General features: G+C 42.3%; 3 protein-coding genes across 4 annotated transcripts in view; 1 reads left to right on the forward strand and 2 right to left on the reverse strand.

Annotated features, from left to right (window-relative positions):
• The window catches only part of LOC116037858 (myosin VIIA and Rab interacting protein), a 153,414-nt gene extending 140,104 nt beyond the window's left edge, over positions 1 to 13,310 (reverse strand). The window contains exon 1 of the mRNA XM_031281917.2: positions 13,186 to 13,310. The gene's annotated coding sequence lies outside the window, so the exon portion shown is untranslated. The remainder of the gene's footprint in view (positions 1 to 13,185) is intronic.
• On the reverse strand, positions 1,679 to 12,592 carry LOC116037861 (sperm-associated antigen 16 protein-like). 2 transcript variants are annotated; one of them, XM_031281924.2, is made up of 2 exons: positions 11,720 to 12,592; positions 1,679 to 2,050 (listed from the first exon to the last, which is right to left on the reverse strand). In XM_031281924.2, the coding sequence occupies exons 1-2, from the start codon at positions 12,539 to 12,541 to the stop codon at positions 2,006 to 2,008; spliced, it is 867 nt and encodes a 288-aa protein (XP_031137784.2). In that variant the 5' UTR covers positions 12,542 to 12,592; the 3' UTR covers positions 1,679 to 2,005. The 2 variants fall into 2 exon arrangements, with proteins under 2 accessions (XP_031137784.2, XP_031137785.2); XM_031281925.2 differs by having other exon boundaries at positions 11,715 to 12,592.
• ndufb4 (NADH:ubiquinone oxidoreductase subunit B4) lies at positions 12,582 to 15,100 on the forward strand. Its single transcript, XM_031281926.2, has 3 exons — positions 12,582 to 12,838; positions 14,041 to 14,184; positions 14,946 to 15,100. Exons 1-3 carry the CDS (start codon positions 12,662 to 12,664, stop codon positions 15,006 to 15,008), a joined length of 384 nt encoding a protein of 127 aa, XP_031137786.1. The 5' UTR covers positions 12,582 to 12,661; the 3' UTR covers positions 15,009 to 15,100.
• The last annotated feature ends 86 nt before the right edge of the window (positions 15,101 to 15,186 follow it).

The following is a 15,186-nucleotide window of genomic DNA, read 5'->3' on the forward strand; positions in this document are numbered from 1 at the left end:
GATATAAATGTTAAATCAAAGTTCAGACTTCAATCTGAGCATGTGTGACTGTGTGTGGTCAACACAAAAGGAATCCTTACAGCTTATTTCAGTCATTGTGGTTGGTGTAATGGTGTGTGGCATTGTTTCCGCCCTGTTTTAGGTTCAGTCATCCCCTTGAGAACAAAGCTGATGATAATCACTAGAACGAAATTATTTGGAAGCCTTCAATCTATAGGATTGTGGTCGGAAATGGCGCAAGCAGAGTGATATGTCACAATTTCCCATAAAAGCTTCAGTCAGGTTCATATGTAGTTAGTGGCTTACAGTCAACATCCTTTTCAAGCAGCGGAAAACCCCAGCGTAAGTATTAGTTTCTGTTGACAGGAACATCTCATCCCAAACAACATGTGGAAAAAGACAGTCACAAACAAGTTCTACGTTCTAGCAATGGTTTGTCTTTAAAGGGAGATATATATATATATAGGATTAACCCTGAGTCAGGAACTACACTATGCAGAACCATCCAGTGATGAAATCCACTGTCTTGTCTTTAATGGCGTCAACATAGCTGAAAAAAAAGGTGATGGGTCAAAAAACACTAGCAGTCAGATGACTATACAGGTTTTAAACTAAATCCTAGCCAAACTTCGCCTGGTTCCACACTTTAAATCACAAGTCACATCTCTGATTTGTTCAGCAATTCAGATCTGTTCAGTTCTGCGGTTGTGCCCATCTAGAGAAACGATTCACTGCTTAGTAGACAGTAATAAGAATGGGGACATCAGCTTACTAGCTAGCTAGCTACATTTATCAAAAATAGCGACAGAAAATGGTGGCAAGCTTGGAAGTGACCGACGCAGCTACACATGTTGTAAGTCAACTTACAGAAATAACAACTCTTAAAAGGAAAGACTGATAATTTAGAAAATTTGCTTGATGGGCTGATTTAGCTTATCAGAAAGTCTGGAAACTAGCTGTTAAAAAGGTGACAACATCTGTACAGTCAGTACGACTGCTATAGGTAGCTTCATATTTAGTGTACAGATGTGAGAGTGGAATCAATGTTCTTTTCTAACTCTTGGTAAGAAGTGTATTCCCCAAAAAGTTTATATATTTCTTAGAATTAGGTGAAAAGGGTTAGCTAAAACTTCTCCTAGCAACCACTACGGCTTTTGGTGGGACAAGGGACTGATATCACTACTGGCGGGTTTTTCAAATTGGCTAACATGAACACAATGTCAGGCTCAATGAATAACATAAAATAAAATGGCAATGTAGTCTGATTATCAGGCTTAGCCAACTTTTATTTGAAAGAGAAAATGAATGGTAAAATGGCCAAACTGTTGTCAACATCCATCACAATTTACAGACTTCTTGGTTCTCTGTTGACCTATACCTGCATACAGTTTTCCTACGCAATGAGGGATTATTAGCAATATTTCATACTTGGAGGTAAAACCCAAAAGTGAGCACACCTAAAATATTGCTACTGTTGGCTTGTTTACAACCTGTCTGATAGCCTAACAGCTTGTGTTTTTCAGACTGGTAGATTACAGTGTAGCAATGTTGCTGTGTTCCTAGATCACAGCAGTTACTTTGCTCAGTGTAATTTTATCGTAACTGCATAAGGCCAAAACTTAAAAAAAAAAAAAAATCAACCCAAGTTGGAATAAACTGGAATTATGTTTTAACATCATTGCATCGTGCCGTAAAAGTAAAGAAAGTATTGTAGCAACTGCAGACTCTCTGCGAAGTGTGATTTATTTGTGATTGACAGTCAAGACAAGGTATTCCCTAACCCTACTCAGTATGACTAGAGTGGTTCTCCTTGTCCATTCCTGTTCCCGCTGACCTCACACTATGATCACGCTTTCAGGCTGAATTTGGCTGCTTCTCTTCATGTCCTGCCACTTCCCATCAGATCAGATACAGGGCGTTGGCTGTCTTCCCTCACCTCTGTCACCCCTCTTTGACCTGACATCACCTCCCACAAACAGCCTCCCTTACTCTGCCTGTCAAGACTCTAACTGCTGTCACAGCGGCTCGGCCCTGTCACATCACTCTGGTCCTAATGAAGGAAAGGCAGAAAGACAGAGAGACAAATCAAGATGTATGTCTGATATGTGTAAGTCATCAGTAACAGTGTTGTGATGTCAGCTCAATATATCAGCCTGCTGACCTTTCAACATGTATGGCAGCGGGAGGGTTATTTATGGGCCAATGCAGAACTCATTGACTTTTCCAGGCTCTGTCAGCTTCCTTTTATAAACAAAGCCTTTATCTGCACATCCAGAGGCAGTCTGCCAACTGCATTGTCTTCATTTTGTTGCTAAAAACAAAAAGGTCTACAAAATGTCTCTGACACTGCTGAAATCTAATTTAGATCAAACTTTGTAGTCACAGTCTCTAATGGCATGCATGAACTACAGTTAATGCAAAATGTTGATGCTACAGTCATAGAGTGTACCTTGTTGCTGCTATTAGCCTACACATTACTGATATACAGCATATAGACTGCTATGATGTTGTGAATGGGTTCAATTGGATACAAATTAGTCTGCAACATAAAATATCAGCAGTGTTGGTTTAAAGGAATAGTTCTGATCAACACTTTTTTACCACGGGTTAGATTAATTAACCTGATATCATGTTTGTATGCTATATGAAGGTAGAATCAAGAGATTATTAGCTTATTTTAGCTTAGCATAAATACTGGAGGCTAGTTCCCTGGCAACCTCATGGCCAGGATAAGACTTCAGGAAGTGACAGGTCCTGGCCAAAGGGGGTAGAGCTTCGCTTCAGAGCTCGAACCTCCTATGGCGCCATTTTGATGCTACCAAACGATTACCCGACGTTAGCATCCCATTGACTGCCATTCATTTTGATGTCACTTTGACAGCGAATAACTTTACATCTGAAGCGTCTAAATACTTTTTTTTATCCATTGTTTATTTTTAAAGAAACACGACAATGTATAAAAGGCTCCATTACCTTGTATCTCACGTTATGGCTCCGTAGCAGACGTTGTTATAAAAATAGGCTAACGATTGTGTCATAACCACGCGACATACTGTCGCATAGTAGAGGAATTACCGTATAGTACAGGAGAAGCTCGCAGGCAGTTTTGACTTACGTTAGCTGTTTAAGTTTAATTACTAATGTTAACTAGCATTTTAGTTAGCAATAATTAGCCTGTGCCTATGTTATCTCCTTACATATACCTACGCTCTCCGTCTCTGCAAGATTGGGAGAGACTAGTCACGCTGGATCATTTGAGTCCGACTGCCGGCAGTGCCCGCCCCGCCGATTATACATGTCAAATCGGCCAAAATGAAGGACGACGGCCCCTCAGACGGACGACGGCACGGAACACACCGAACAGACTCGAGTCACTGACCTCGCCAGACAGCCGATTATTGGCTCTGTGTGTCCACACCTTTTAAGAAACTGGATCCATTCATCGATGATAATTGCTTATTGAGAGTTGGAGGCCGCATCACAGAGGCAAAATTGGAGCGTGATGAAAAGAACCCTATAGTAATTCCTGGTAGCCACCACATCACAAGACACGTCATCAAGGGAGCCTTTTTACAGAGGGTGCTATTCGCACTGCTGGCCTGTGGATAGTTGGAATGAGAAGACATGTAAGCAGTGTCATCTACAAGTGTGTCACATGCCGTAAACTCCGTGGCACATTTCTATCCCAGAAAATGGCCAACTTACCTGCAGATAGCCTAAGCATTGAGCCTCCCTTCACGAATGTTGGTCTGGACGTGTTTGGGCCTTGGTCCATTCTCGCAAGGCAAACGAGGTGACCACTCTAACAACAAACGTTGGGCAGTGATCTTTACCTGTCTAAGTATCAGGGCAGTGCACTTTGAGGTCATTGAGTCCTTGGATACTTCAAGCTTTGTAAATGCCCTCAGACGGTTCATTTCCATCCGCGGTCCAGTGAAACACATCCGCTCGGATAGAGGCACCAATTTTATTAGGGCCTTCAAGGAGCTCAAAGTTCCATCAAACATAGATAGTTTCCATGTGATGAGGTACCTATTTGAAGAGGGCTGCACATGGACATTTAACCCACCTCACTCCTCTCACATGGGCAGCGTATGGGAGAGGATGATAGGCATAGCCCGGAGAATCATGGATTCCATGTTCCAGCAGGAAGGATCCTCAAAGCTCACTCATGAGACTCTTGCAACTAGTCTGGCAGGAGTAGCAGCCATCATAAACGCAAGACGCTTGGGTCCAATATCCACTGATCCAGCAGATCAAATGATGCTCACCGCTGCTACCCTTCTCATGCAGAATAAGTCTTTAATTATTGTCAGTAAGTTTGATGTGCAATATGTATATTTTTGATGATGATTGATAGCTCATATTAGACTGACAGTATGCTTCAGTAAGCTAGTTTGCCACTATTATCTTGGGTTGTGCTACATTTTCAACCTTTCTAAGTCAAATAAACTGAGTTACGACGATCCCAGTCTCCAGTGCTTGATGGTGGAAGGTGTTTAGCTGCTGGTCAGATTGCACAGGGTTACGTGCATGCAGGACAAGACAATATCAGTTGATTGAACATAACCTCACTAAAGGAATAGTTTTACATTTCTCACCTCAAAAGTTCACAAGTTATCATGGTATATCTTGTTTGTTTAATCTGTATAAAAACTAAGCTAAGTTAAGCAGTGTCTAGCTAGCTCATTATTCTAAGCTAAGATTGCTGGCTGCGGCTTCAAAGTATAAAAACAACAATTTGCACTTTTATGGGGGGTTATTTGCTATTATTGGTCCTGGCTATTTCTTGGCCAGGACCATAGACAGTATATAAGAATGGACCAACAGATCCCGTAAAGGATAAAGGATATTAGAAGCACTTTTCTTTGTAAGTCTTCTGGTAGCTGTGCCATGAGAAATCTCAATCATTCCCAATCTTGCAGAGAAGGACAGTGTAGGTATATGTAAGGAGATAACATGGACACAGGCTAATTATTGCTAACTAAAATGCTAGTTAACATTAGCAATTAAACTTAAACAGCTAATGTAAGTCGAAACTGCCTGCGAGCTTCTCCTGTACTATACGGTAATTCCCCTACTATGCGACAGTATGTCGCGTGGTTATGACATAATCGTTAGCCTATTTTTATAAAAACGTCTGCTACGGAGCCATAACATGAGATACAAGGTAATGGAGCCTTTTATACATTGTCGTGTTTCTTTAGAAATAAACAATGGACAAATAAAGTCTTTAAACACTTCAGATGTAAAGTTATTCACTGTTAAAGTGACGTCAAAATGAATGGCAGTCAATGGGATGCTAACATCAAGTGATCGTTTGGTAGCATTAAAATGGCGCCAAAGGAGGTTCGAGCTCTGAAGCGAAGCTTACCCCCTTGGCGTCCACACCTTAAGAGTGCTCTTTTCTGGGATTTCTTCCCGGTTCCCTAGGCATTCAAGCTCTGTGGCATAGCTTTCCTGCTGCACCATACGAATGATGAGAGAGCTCATCCACTGGGTATGCCGTCTGGCAGTAATGCCAGCCTGTGCATTTACTTAGTCCTAATGACGATGTTTTCTTGAAGAGTCGAGCCACGTGGATCAAGCAGGTAACAGCACGATTCAATGACCTGTGTCAAGTGTTGTGATCCAAGCTGTGCATTTGAGGCAGTGGTGCTCAGAGTAGACACTTGAGGTCGAACTTCTGGATCCGATTTTGGATCTGTAATTTCAAAGATATCCTCCTCAGGAAGACTAGGTTCACAGGAGCATATCCTGTTGTCTTAAAGAAAGGCTTTTTGGTCTTCAAGAGATTTCCCTCTGAAACTGTGACATCTTTGCAGAGGGTGAGGCTTCCTATGTATGGGGCACTGCCTGTCAGGCTCCTCAGTCTTCTTTTCGGTCCTCTTGGCATTGGAGGGGGAAGACACTTCAGTTTTGCTCTCTGATTGCTTTGCTTGGGGGCAGGCCTGTCTGATTTGGACATGGATGTGTTGAACATGGTGAGGTCGAAGCTAGGGTCATTCCTAGTGGTTGCTTGGTGGCAGACAAAGTCCACGAAAAAGGGAAACGGTACTCTGTTTTGTTGTTTGTACCGTGTGCCTTCATTTATCCATTTCTCTTGCAAGTTGTAGGGTAACTTTCGTGCAATGGGGTTGACGCCATGTGAGGTATCCAGGAAGGCTAGGCCCGGTAGATCTCCCTCAGCCTTGGCAGAAAGAACCTCCATCAACAGATCCCCCAGCTCTCTCAATTTCTGGGAATCTTTATTATGTATCACGGGGAACACGTCAAGTCTCTTGAAGAGTGCACTCTCTACGGCCTCTGGCGATCCATAACAGTGCTCCAGTCTTTCCCACACCATTGTAAGACCTCTTTCAGGTTGGTTTACATTAACCACCCTGATCCGCCTTGCATGTCCAGCAGACTCATTTCCTAGCCATTGACTAAGAGGTCCATCTCCACCCCAGCTGATAGGTATAGGCCTCTGATTGCGTTGAGGAATGAAGCTCGCCAGGCTCTGAAGCTTTCAGGGCGATCATTAATCTGTAGCAGTCCAGTGCTGACAAGTTCACGGCGAGCAAAGAACCTTACAAAGTTTGTCATGCCTTGACTGTCATGTGGGTTACCTGCTAATGGAGTGCTGTGGTGGGGAGCTGGTGGATGGATACGGTCATTTATTCCTCCTCTCCTGATACAACCATCGCTCTCTCTCCCTTTAGCAGTATAGGTCTATAGGTCTGTTCTAGGTTCAACCTTCACTGCCTGTTGTGTAGGAACATTACTAGGAAGGAGGGTGTTGTCGTCCTTTACTTGGTTAATGTGTGGAGCTGGAACAATTCTCTCTTGATGCGGCATATAAGTTACATATCCTAACTCATACTCATTAATGGGTTCCATTTCCGGCATTGACTGAAGACTTTTGTGTGATTCGGAATGTTGAAGCACATATTCAGAAGTACGCTCTTCAGGGTTTTTAGGCTCGAGTGGGAGGTCTATTTAGCAGCTACATTTTTCCCCATCGGTGTCTGCGGCTGCCTCAAGGACCTCTGCCTCAGCAATGGCTTCTTTTTCCATTTTCAATATGTCTAGTGATGCATCTAAGCGTGCCCTCTCTATCTTCATTTGCATTTCTTTTTCAGCAAAGACAACTCGTGCTTTTGCTGCCTCTGCCTTAGCACATGCAATGGCTGCTGCTTTACTTGTTGATGAAGTGCTTGAGCTTTTCCCAGAGTATGAGGTGGCAGACCTGGTCTCAAACATGGTCGCCTGTTTTTCTTCCATGTTGTGGCAAAGGATGAGGTTCCCTGTGTTAGCTTTGCTTTAGTTGTAGCCTTCTCTTAGCTGTAATATAGAGGCAGTAACTCCAATTAGCTCACACTTGTTGTCCAGCCCGCTAGAAAGCTCTCGTTTCACTGTCTTGTCCACGTAACCCTGTGCAATCTGACCAGCAGCTGAACACCTTCCACCATCAAGCACTGGAGACTGGGATCGTCGTAACTCAGTTTATTTGATTTAGAAAGGTTGAAAATGTAGCACAACCCAATAGTGGCAAACTAGCTTACTGAAGCATACTGTCAGTCTAATATGAGCTATCAATCATCATCAAAAATATACATATTGCACATCAAACTTACTGACAGTAATTAACAAAGATATAAGAACAGTATGTCTGTATCCATTTCACATACCGAGAATGCTACCAAAGGCATGGAATGTCAAAGATTGAAGCGGATAGTATGGAGAGATCATAACACAAACCATGAGGCTGTCCTGCTCACATTCAACTTCCTGACTAAATCCCATGGTGCAATGGTCCTACCGTTCTTAAAGGAACACACACGCATGTGGAACAACTGCCAGCAATGGGAGAAGAAAAACATTTAAGTGAACTAATGTCCTGATGGGGACAGAACAGATATGGATTGACCAGGGGCCTCTGGGGCCCCAAGTCAGAGGTCCACTTTGTGTTGGAAATCAAACACTGGCTATGATTGGAACTCATCATGAAATGTCATGAACTGAGAAGAAACATTGTTGGTTTAAACTTGACCGCCATGCATTTTTTAAAGTTCATTTCATGTATTTAAAGGGGTTTCTCAAGAATTTCCTTAACCAAATAGAAGCAAAGAAATTACAATCTTAACCAAAATTGGTTTTACAAGATGTTCACATGCCAACGACAACATGCTGGATACTGATCTTGACAGCCCAGGCATCAGGGGTCCTCACATAGCAATTCACAGGCAGCTTTGGGGTGAATATTGCCAGAGAAATCTGAAAATTGATATAAAAGCCAAGCGCTGAGACGAGCATAGCTGAAAGAAAAATGCAGGATTCTGTCGATTCCGTCTCTGGGCAATTAATCTATGTAGCTCTCCTCGGAGATGATGGATGCCTGCTTAGTCACTGCCACGGCCCCATCTCTGCCCTGCTCAGTACATTAAAGCAGAAAATACTGCTGAGTTTGACCCGCTGCCCACTACATAGGTCCATGGAAAGCTGATTTATTAAGAAAAGAATATTATCAGACAGGGTGAATCAATTTCCTAGATATAGATTAGAATAGGAAGGCAGAGAGAATTGATGATGAATTGAGAAAGCAGCATTTCTTAAAAATATATCGAGTAATAAGGAGCCAACACATCATACATATGGCTGGTAACTAGGCTAAAGCAATCTCTCTCAATAAATCAATCAAAATTCAAAGCTGGATGTACTTAAGTACATAAACAGGACAAAGATTCAGTGAGAAATAGGCGCAGATGCAGAGAGAGAAAGGGACGAGAGGCAGGTTTGCTTTAGCCTGAGCCAAGTCGGCTGGAACGTAAGTTTTGTCCTTCTCATTCTCTTTTCTCTTTGGTATGACACAAAGGTCGTTGCGGGCTGTGAAGTGGACAGGGCTGTCAGTGGAGAGAGGAGCTGAGGGGGCAGCACAGGGAGCCGGGCAGGCAGTGGAGGAATTCCAATCAGCCTGACGTATTCAAGATGAAGCCACAAAGTTGAAAACTTCTTATAAAGGCTGTGAAAGAAAACCATGTCTCTTCAGACCTGAGGAATAAGTAGGGAGGGAGAGGCGGGCCAGCTGAAAACAGTAATATGGGCATGGGAGGTACAAAATGTTGGCTGGAAATACCGAGTCTCCTGCCTCCAGCCAATGCCTCATTGACTTAATTTGTGAAATTTACAAAAGCTCTAAATTGGCACAATTATGTACTGTAGATGAAAACAAGGGTGGTAAGGAACATAACATTCCTTAGTTACATTCCTCAAGGGCAGCAGATTAATAGAGTCTCTGGGCAAAGAAATAGTATGAGTACCAAAGAGCATGCATAACACATTAGGTCATTGTCTCTAAGTCTACAAACCACTTCAGGGATCATTGGTGAGGAACAAGGAGAAAAGTACTTGTAGCTTGTGGTCGGAAAAGAAACCTACTTCTACTTTCCAAGCCAGGCTCGCATGTCGAAGTCATTTTGAAAGACCAAAACAGCGCAAAACAACTTCTGATTACTGGGTGTGATTACGTCTTGCAAGGTGACACAGCTGGGGCGTCGGACTGGGGGGGAAAAAGGGGACTGAGTACCCAGGGCCCTCATGTGAGGAGGGCCCAAAAAGATGCTAGAATGAATAGCTGTGGATGCGGGGAGGGGCCCATAGAAAATGCCTTTCTACAGGGCCCAGAATTTTGTGCTACGCCCCTGTGGCACAGGCTGCTGATAGAAATCCTCCATGCCTTTTCATTCATGTTCCATCTCTCAGTCTCTAACTGCCTCCATGTCTATATCACATCTTTATCTCACGATTATCTGTCAGAAGCTTTGCACAGTGAGTGCATCCACATAAACGTCAGTCAGCATCACTGATGTACGATAAAGAATAAAATACCAAATGTTTTGTGGAAAGGAAGACATAAAGGGGTGTGGAAGTGAAGGACGCAGGCTGTAAGTAAAGAAATAGGGGAGAAAAAAAAGACTTTTTTTTTGCTATTGTGCACACAGCGCAGAAACTTCCCAAATTTCAACTCCAAATCCAGGTCTGCCGGATGCCAGCCAGGGCAGAGACATATTAATATTTCATTTCAGGCTAAATCTCTCTCTGAACAGAACATTATGGAGAGATAGAGAGAGAGAGAGAGAGAGAGAGAGAGAAGGCTCTTTGGCCCGGGAGTGTGGTCTCACATTGAGTTTTGAAGTCATAAATGAATGTTTCAAAACTGCAGAGCGGGTGGCGCTTTAGAGGTCCTGAGAGGACAATAAATCATTTGGTCACACATATTGTAGCTTCGCCGGGGCCTCTCCAGATCAAAGAGCTCTCTCAGCATCTCTGTACTCTACAACTCCAGTATGAAGCGTGAGAAGAGGGAGAAAAAGAACTTCTGTGTAAGAAGTTAAATCTATGTATTGCATAATCTAATTGTAAAGCCACCGAGATATCTGTGAATGTGTTATATGACAGTTCAGCTTTACTTAAATTCCAACATCCTGGTGTAATAAAACAAAGTACAACAACCAGATAAACTCTTACAAAACAAATTATAGCTGCAAAGAATTTAGGAAAGTAATATAGCACTGTGCCAATATAAGAATTGTGATCTTTGCACAAGGAGTCTGGTGTAATTTCACTGCAAGAGCAATATTAGCTCCATAATGTTACTGCCTACCTACTGTGTGTAGTGGCTTTTTCCATCCAAACCCCATGCTGTTGAGTGGTAGCATTTCTGTGGTTGTCAAAGGGAAAAATGAGCACACATATGAGCAGGAATGATACTGGTACTTCACTGGTTTATCTTTGAGTGCAGCTCAGCAGATTCCCTGCTGCTACAAATGTCCCTTCTCTAGTCTAACCTGAAGCTGCAGTTAGTTGATATTCACTCTGTGGCTGTGTAACCAAATCTTGCTAGAGATTGCCCTCTTGTGGTTATATTCTACAACGCAACATGTCTGAACTTCAACGACAGGTGGCTGGTATTGGTATGGTAGTATATGTAAACAATATGGATGTAATATAACAATAGTTTGTTTGTTTTTTTAAATCAGTGTGTGAGGGTATACCATGATGGACATGAGATCAAGGTAAAACTAACAAAATAATAAATAAAATAATGAATCAAACATTTTTATACTGGACATGAAGGCAGAAGAATCAAAAGCTGTTATTTCGTGTAATACAATGTGTCAATATCCCAATGGAAATGGGGGATGAAATAAAATATGTGCATACTATTTTATATAGCCTAATCATGTACTGTTTTGGGTGTAAAGTCTTATCTTACACACACATAGGCCTATTTATGACAATGGTCAGTAAATAACCTATAGCCTAGTGCAGTACAAATAAATAAAACCAGAATGTCTTACAAAATGTAAATACATCAGGAAAGTGTTGGTACCACTATGGTAGCCATCAGTTAAGCTTATGGATTCACTGTGTGTTTGACATTAAAACACGATAATATATGAATATGTAAAAAAATGTTTTAATAGCTTAGTATTGTAGGGCACCATAAAAAGGTATGTGTAAAGGCTTTAGGCCGCCCTACACGTTATTGTAGGCCCAGTTTAATATGCAACTCAGTTTTATACAATAGGCTATATGTAGTAGGGGGTGCCTGCTCCATCTCTTTCAGTTATGGGGTCCTCACCTTAAAAAACGTTGAAGACCCCTGTGCTAGAGGAAAGTTAGGCTGTTAGACTTAATATTTATTTCAACAAACATTTGCCTTCACTGACTTCACCCTAGTCTGACTCCTTGGACTATTTGCAGATGTAGGAGGTCTTGGTCGGATCACTGGATGAGTTGTCCCTTTGCCACTTGGCTCTCCTGTCCAGGCTGCTCCTTCTTCCCCCGCAGGCCCGCAGAAGGAGATGTTGTGCTGAGCTCTGGTCGCCTGTCCAAAGGCCTTGTCCATCTCCAAAGTCATCAGCATGGTCTGCTTTAAAACTGCTTGGTATTTTTCATTCATCCGCTTCACCGCAGGTTTGTAGTTGTTGCACTGTACTTTGAGTTTTCTCATCTCCTCGATGAGCCTGTTTTTCTCCTGGACAACACGCTTATGTTTTAGCCGGTGGAAGTCTCTGTCTTTCTGGACCTTGGCCAGTGTCTCAGCTCCGGCAGAGGCTGCCAGTCTGTACTCCTCCCCCTCCCGCTTCGCGTTTTTCAGCTCCCTGTCCAGACTCTGGTTTTCAGTGTACACGTCCGGTACCACACCAACCCGTTCTGTATCCACCAGCCCTTTCAGCACCATCTCGGTCCACTCAGTCTGAAAACAATCAAGGGTTTCTGGCATGCCCATTTGAAAGAGAAAGTTGCGTAAGAAGTCATCCACGGCCTCGGCTTGGTGTGTGATGGAGGTCGCGTTGGGGCTGGGAGGAGCAGCAGCAGCAGCAGCACTGGCCTCTGCCCGGTCTTGGATAGCTTTCACCGTTGCCTCAAAATCTTCCTCCCCTTCTGTCAAACTCCAGTCATCTTCTAGAGATACTTCTTCATACTGAAAGTCATCATCGCTTTCTGCCAGAACACTCTCGTCCTTTTCTTGATTTCTGTTATTTGCGCTCATTGTTTCATTAAACACACGCAGCTGGGGAAAGTTTGATGTTGCCGTGGTGACGATTCGGACGTTCAACGCGAGATTTCACGAGTTTACGTTCGCCCCATTTCCATCCGTCATCAAACAATCATGGCGGACTACCGAGAGGCGCCCTTGGCTAGTCGGCCAAAAACACTGGACCCAAATGAGTATTTCAACCTTTCGCCGAATCACCGGCGTTCCGAAGAAGACAGGGCAGCACTACGAGCGAATCTAAAGAGGCAGTATCAGACGCAACTCAATAACCCGCACAGAAAAGAGCTCATTGTAAGTGGCTAACCGCTAGCGAGCAATGTCACCCTTAAATGGCTCAGGCTAACGTTACTTGCTAACCCTAGCATGCCAGGGCACACAAGTCTCACGAACCCAGTAATACTAAGGAATATTGGTATAGTTTAGTGTCGCTTGTTTATGTGCATGTTGTGTTAATGTGTGGATGGAATTAATATTGTTTTATTTTTGACAAAACTAACGTCACAGTATCGCTTCTACTGTCTGTGTATTGTTTCTTCCTGTAGTGTATATCTTCTAAATTGTTTCAAATGCTACAGTGTTGCCATGGAGAAAGTTAATGCACAAAGTAAAGTTAAAAAGTTGAGATAATTGCTACATACCCGTCCCTTTCAACTCGGCAACTAAACTGAGCCTAGTGCAGACTGCATCTCCAGCTGCTTCAGTTAAACTGCAATTAAATATTTTGTTGCAGTTGTAGACTCGTACATTTGCATGTTCATGTGTCCTATCTAACACACAGACTGTATATTAACAGTCTATGATCTAACACTAACATACTGAAACAAACACACAAGCGTACATGAAACTAGTCAACTCGTCACACTAAATATTTACTTAATACATGTCATTGTCATTGCGTTTCTCTGTATTGTAGTACTACAACGGCAACTACTGTCTATTCTTTACACACTGTGGCATTTTTCACAGCAGACATTTTGACTCGTCATAGTAAGAAAAGCACAGGTGTTACTAATAATATTAACGGTGGCTTGATCTTTATTCAAGAGTGCTATTAAGCTGTGACAGTGAGCCAGCATGCACAAAACTATGACCCTTAAAATCAAAAGAGCTATATGGAATTCAGCCATCATTATTTTTTTATTTACACCTGTACATTTTTGATCAAGACATGTTAAAACTGTATGAAAAAGGTCTGTCCCGGCAGAGGGATCCCTTATCGGTTGCTTATCCAGAGTTTTCTCCCTTTGTCCCTCCTAAAGTTGTTTTAATGTGTTTTGATTTTTCATTGTGTTAATGAAAATAAAGGGCTTTAGGGTAGAGGGTAGGTATCCCAACAATTTTGTATTATGATCATCCTCATCCTTGTCATACTATATATTTTATACTCTTGTTGTAGTAAATAATTTTTGGACTTTCAACTTTTTCTCAACTGCAACAATTCCGTTTATACAGGGCGATCATTGAAATTGAATTGCATACTTCTGTCTTTATAGGAAGACCCTGCCCTGACACGCTGGGTGTATGCACGTGCTAACCCCTACTTAACCTTCAAGCCCACTTTCAAGACATCTCTGATGGGTGCCATGTTTGGAGTTGTGCCCCTCTTTGTCCTTTACTACGTCTTCAAGACAGACAGGGTATGAGACAAGATGCACTGACCACTCTTGCTTGATTTTCAGTGTTGGAAAACAAAAATTGTTGGTACAGTAGGTTAAAGTCCTTTCTCTCAATTAGTGCCATTGTGCTACAGGTGTCTGAGCTTTATTTCCAATCTCTGCTGCTGTCTTCTTTGCATTGCATCTTTCTGTTGTTATTTTAACAATACTTGGTGCCAAACTGGTGGTCAAAACAGCAGTGCTTTATTTGATATAATGCATAATATACACCATATTGGCATGAGAACACTAGGTCATTTTACCATGTTATAGCACTAAAATAAGCCAGTCTTATACACTGACACCTAAAATAATTCATAAATGTGGTACTTGGTGATGAATGGCATCTTAGATCTGAAAAGATATTTAGTTGGGACACATTATTCCGTTGTAGGTGCGCAGTTGATCTGGATTTCTTTTTTGTCAGTTCCATTTACGTTTGAAATAAAGGCTTCATTTGAAATGCTGCCTGCTTTCATTTTCCTCCCCATTGTCATGGAGATTCACCTTCTCAATCCTCGCCAATAGAAATTTTAGAGAAAATTTGGTGCAATTGTCACACTGCTGGGCTATCATGTTCTTGTCCCTCTTTCTGTGGGAAGAAAAAAACTGCTCAACAATCACAAAATGCTCACTCATAAAACATGCAATTGAGAAAATGTCCAGAAGGTGAAGGGGGTGATATGACTTTGTTGCCATGGAAACTATATTAACCCATCGTCTATTTGTCGTCTGTTTTACAGGATAGGAAGGAAGAGCAGATTAAGGCTGGAACCCTCGAGCGCAAGTTCAGTTTGTCGTCATGAGCGCCGATGTCTAAAGACCTCCTTTATGTTCTAGTGATGCCATTGCGTGTGTAATTATTATTAACCAAATAAAATTATATTGTCAAAAACAATCATCTGGTTTGGAATGGTGGAGGCAAAATTGGGGAAAACATGGTATTGTGAAGGTGGGCACAATTTACATGTTCACAGACCAGGT

Source organism: Sander lucioperca, chromosome 1 (genome assembly GCF_008315115.2).
Source record: "Sander lucioperca isolate FBNREF2018 chromosome 1, SLUC_FBN_1.2, whole genome shotgun sequence".
In the NCBI taxonomy this organism is placed as follows: domain Eukaryota; kingdom Metazoa; phylum Chordata; class Actinopteri; order Perciformes; family Percidae; genus Sander; species Sander lucioperca.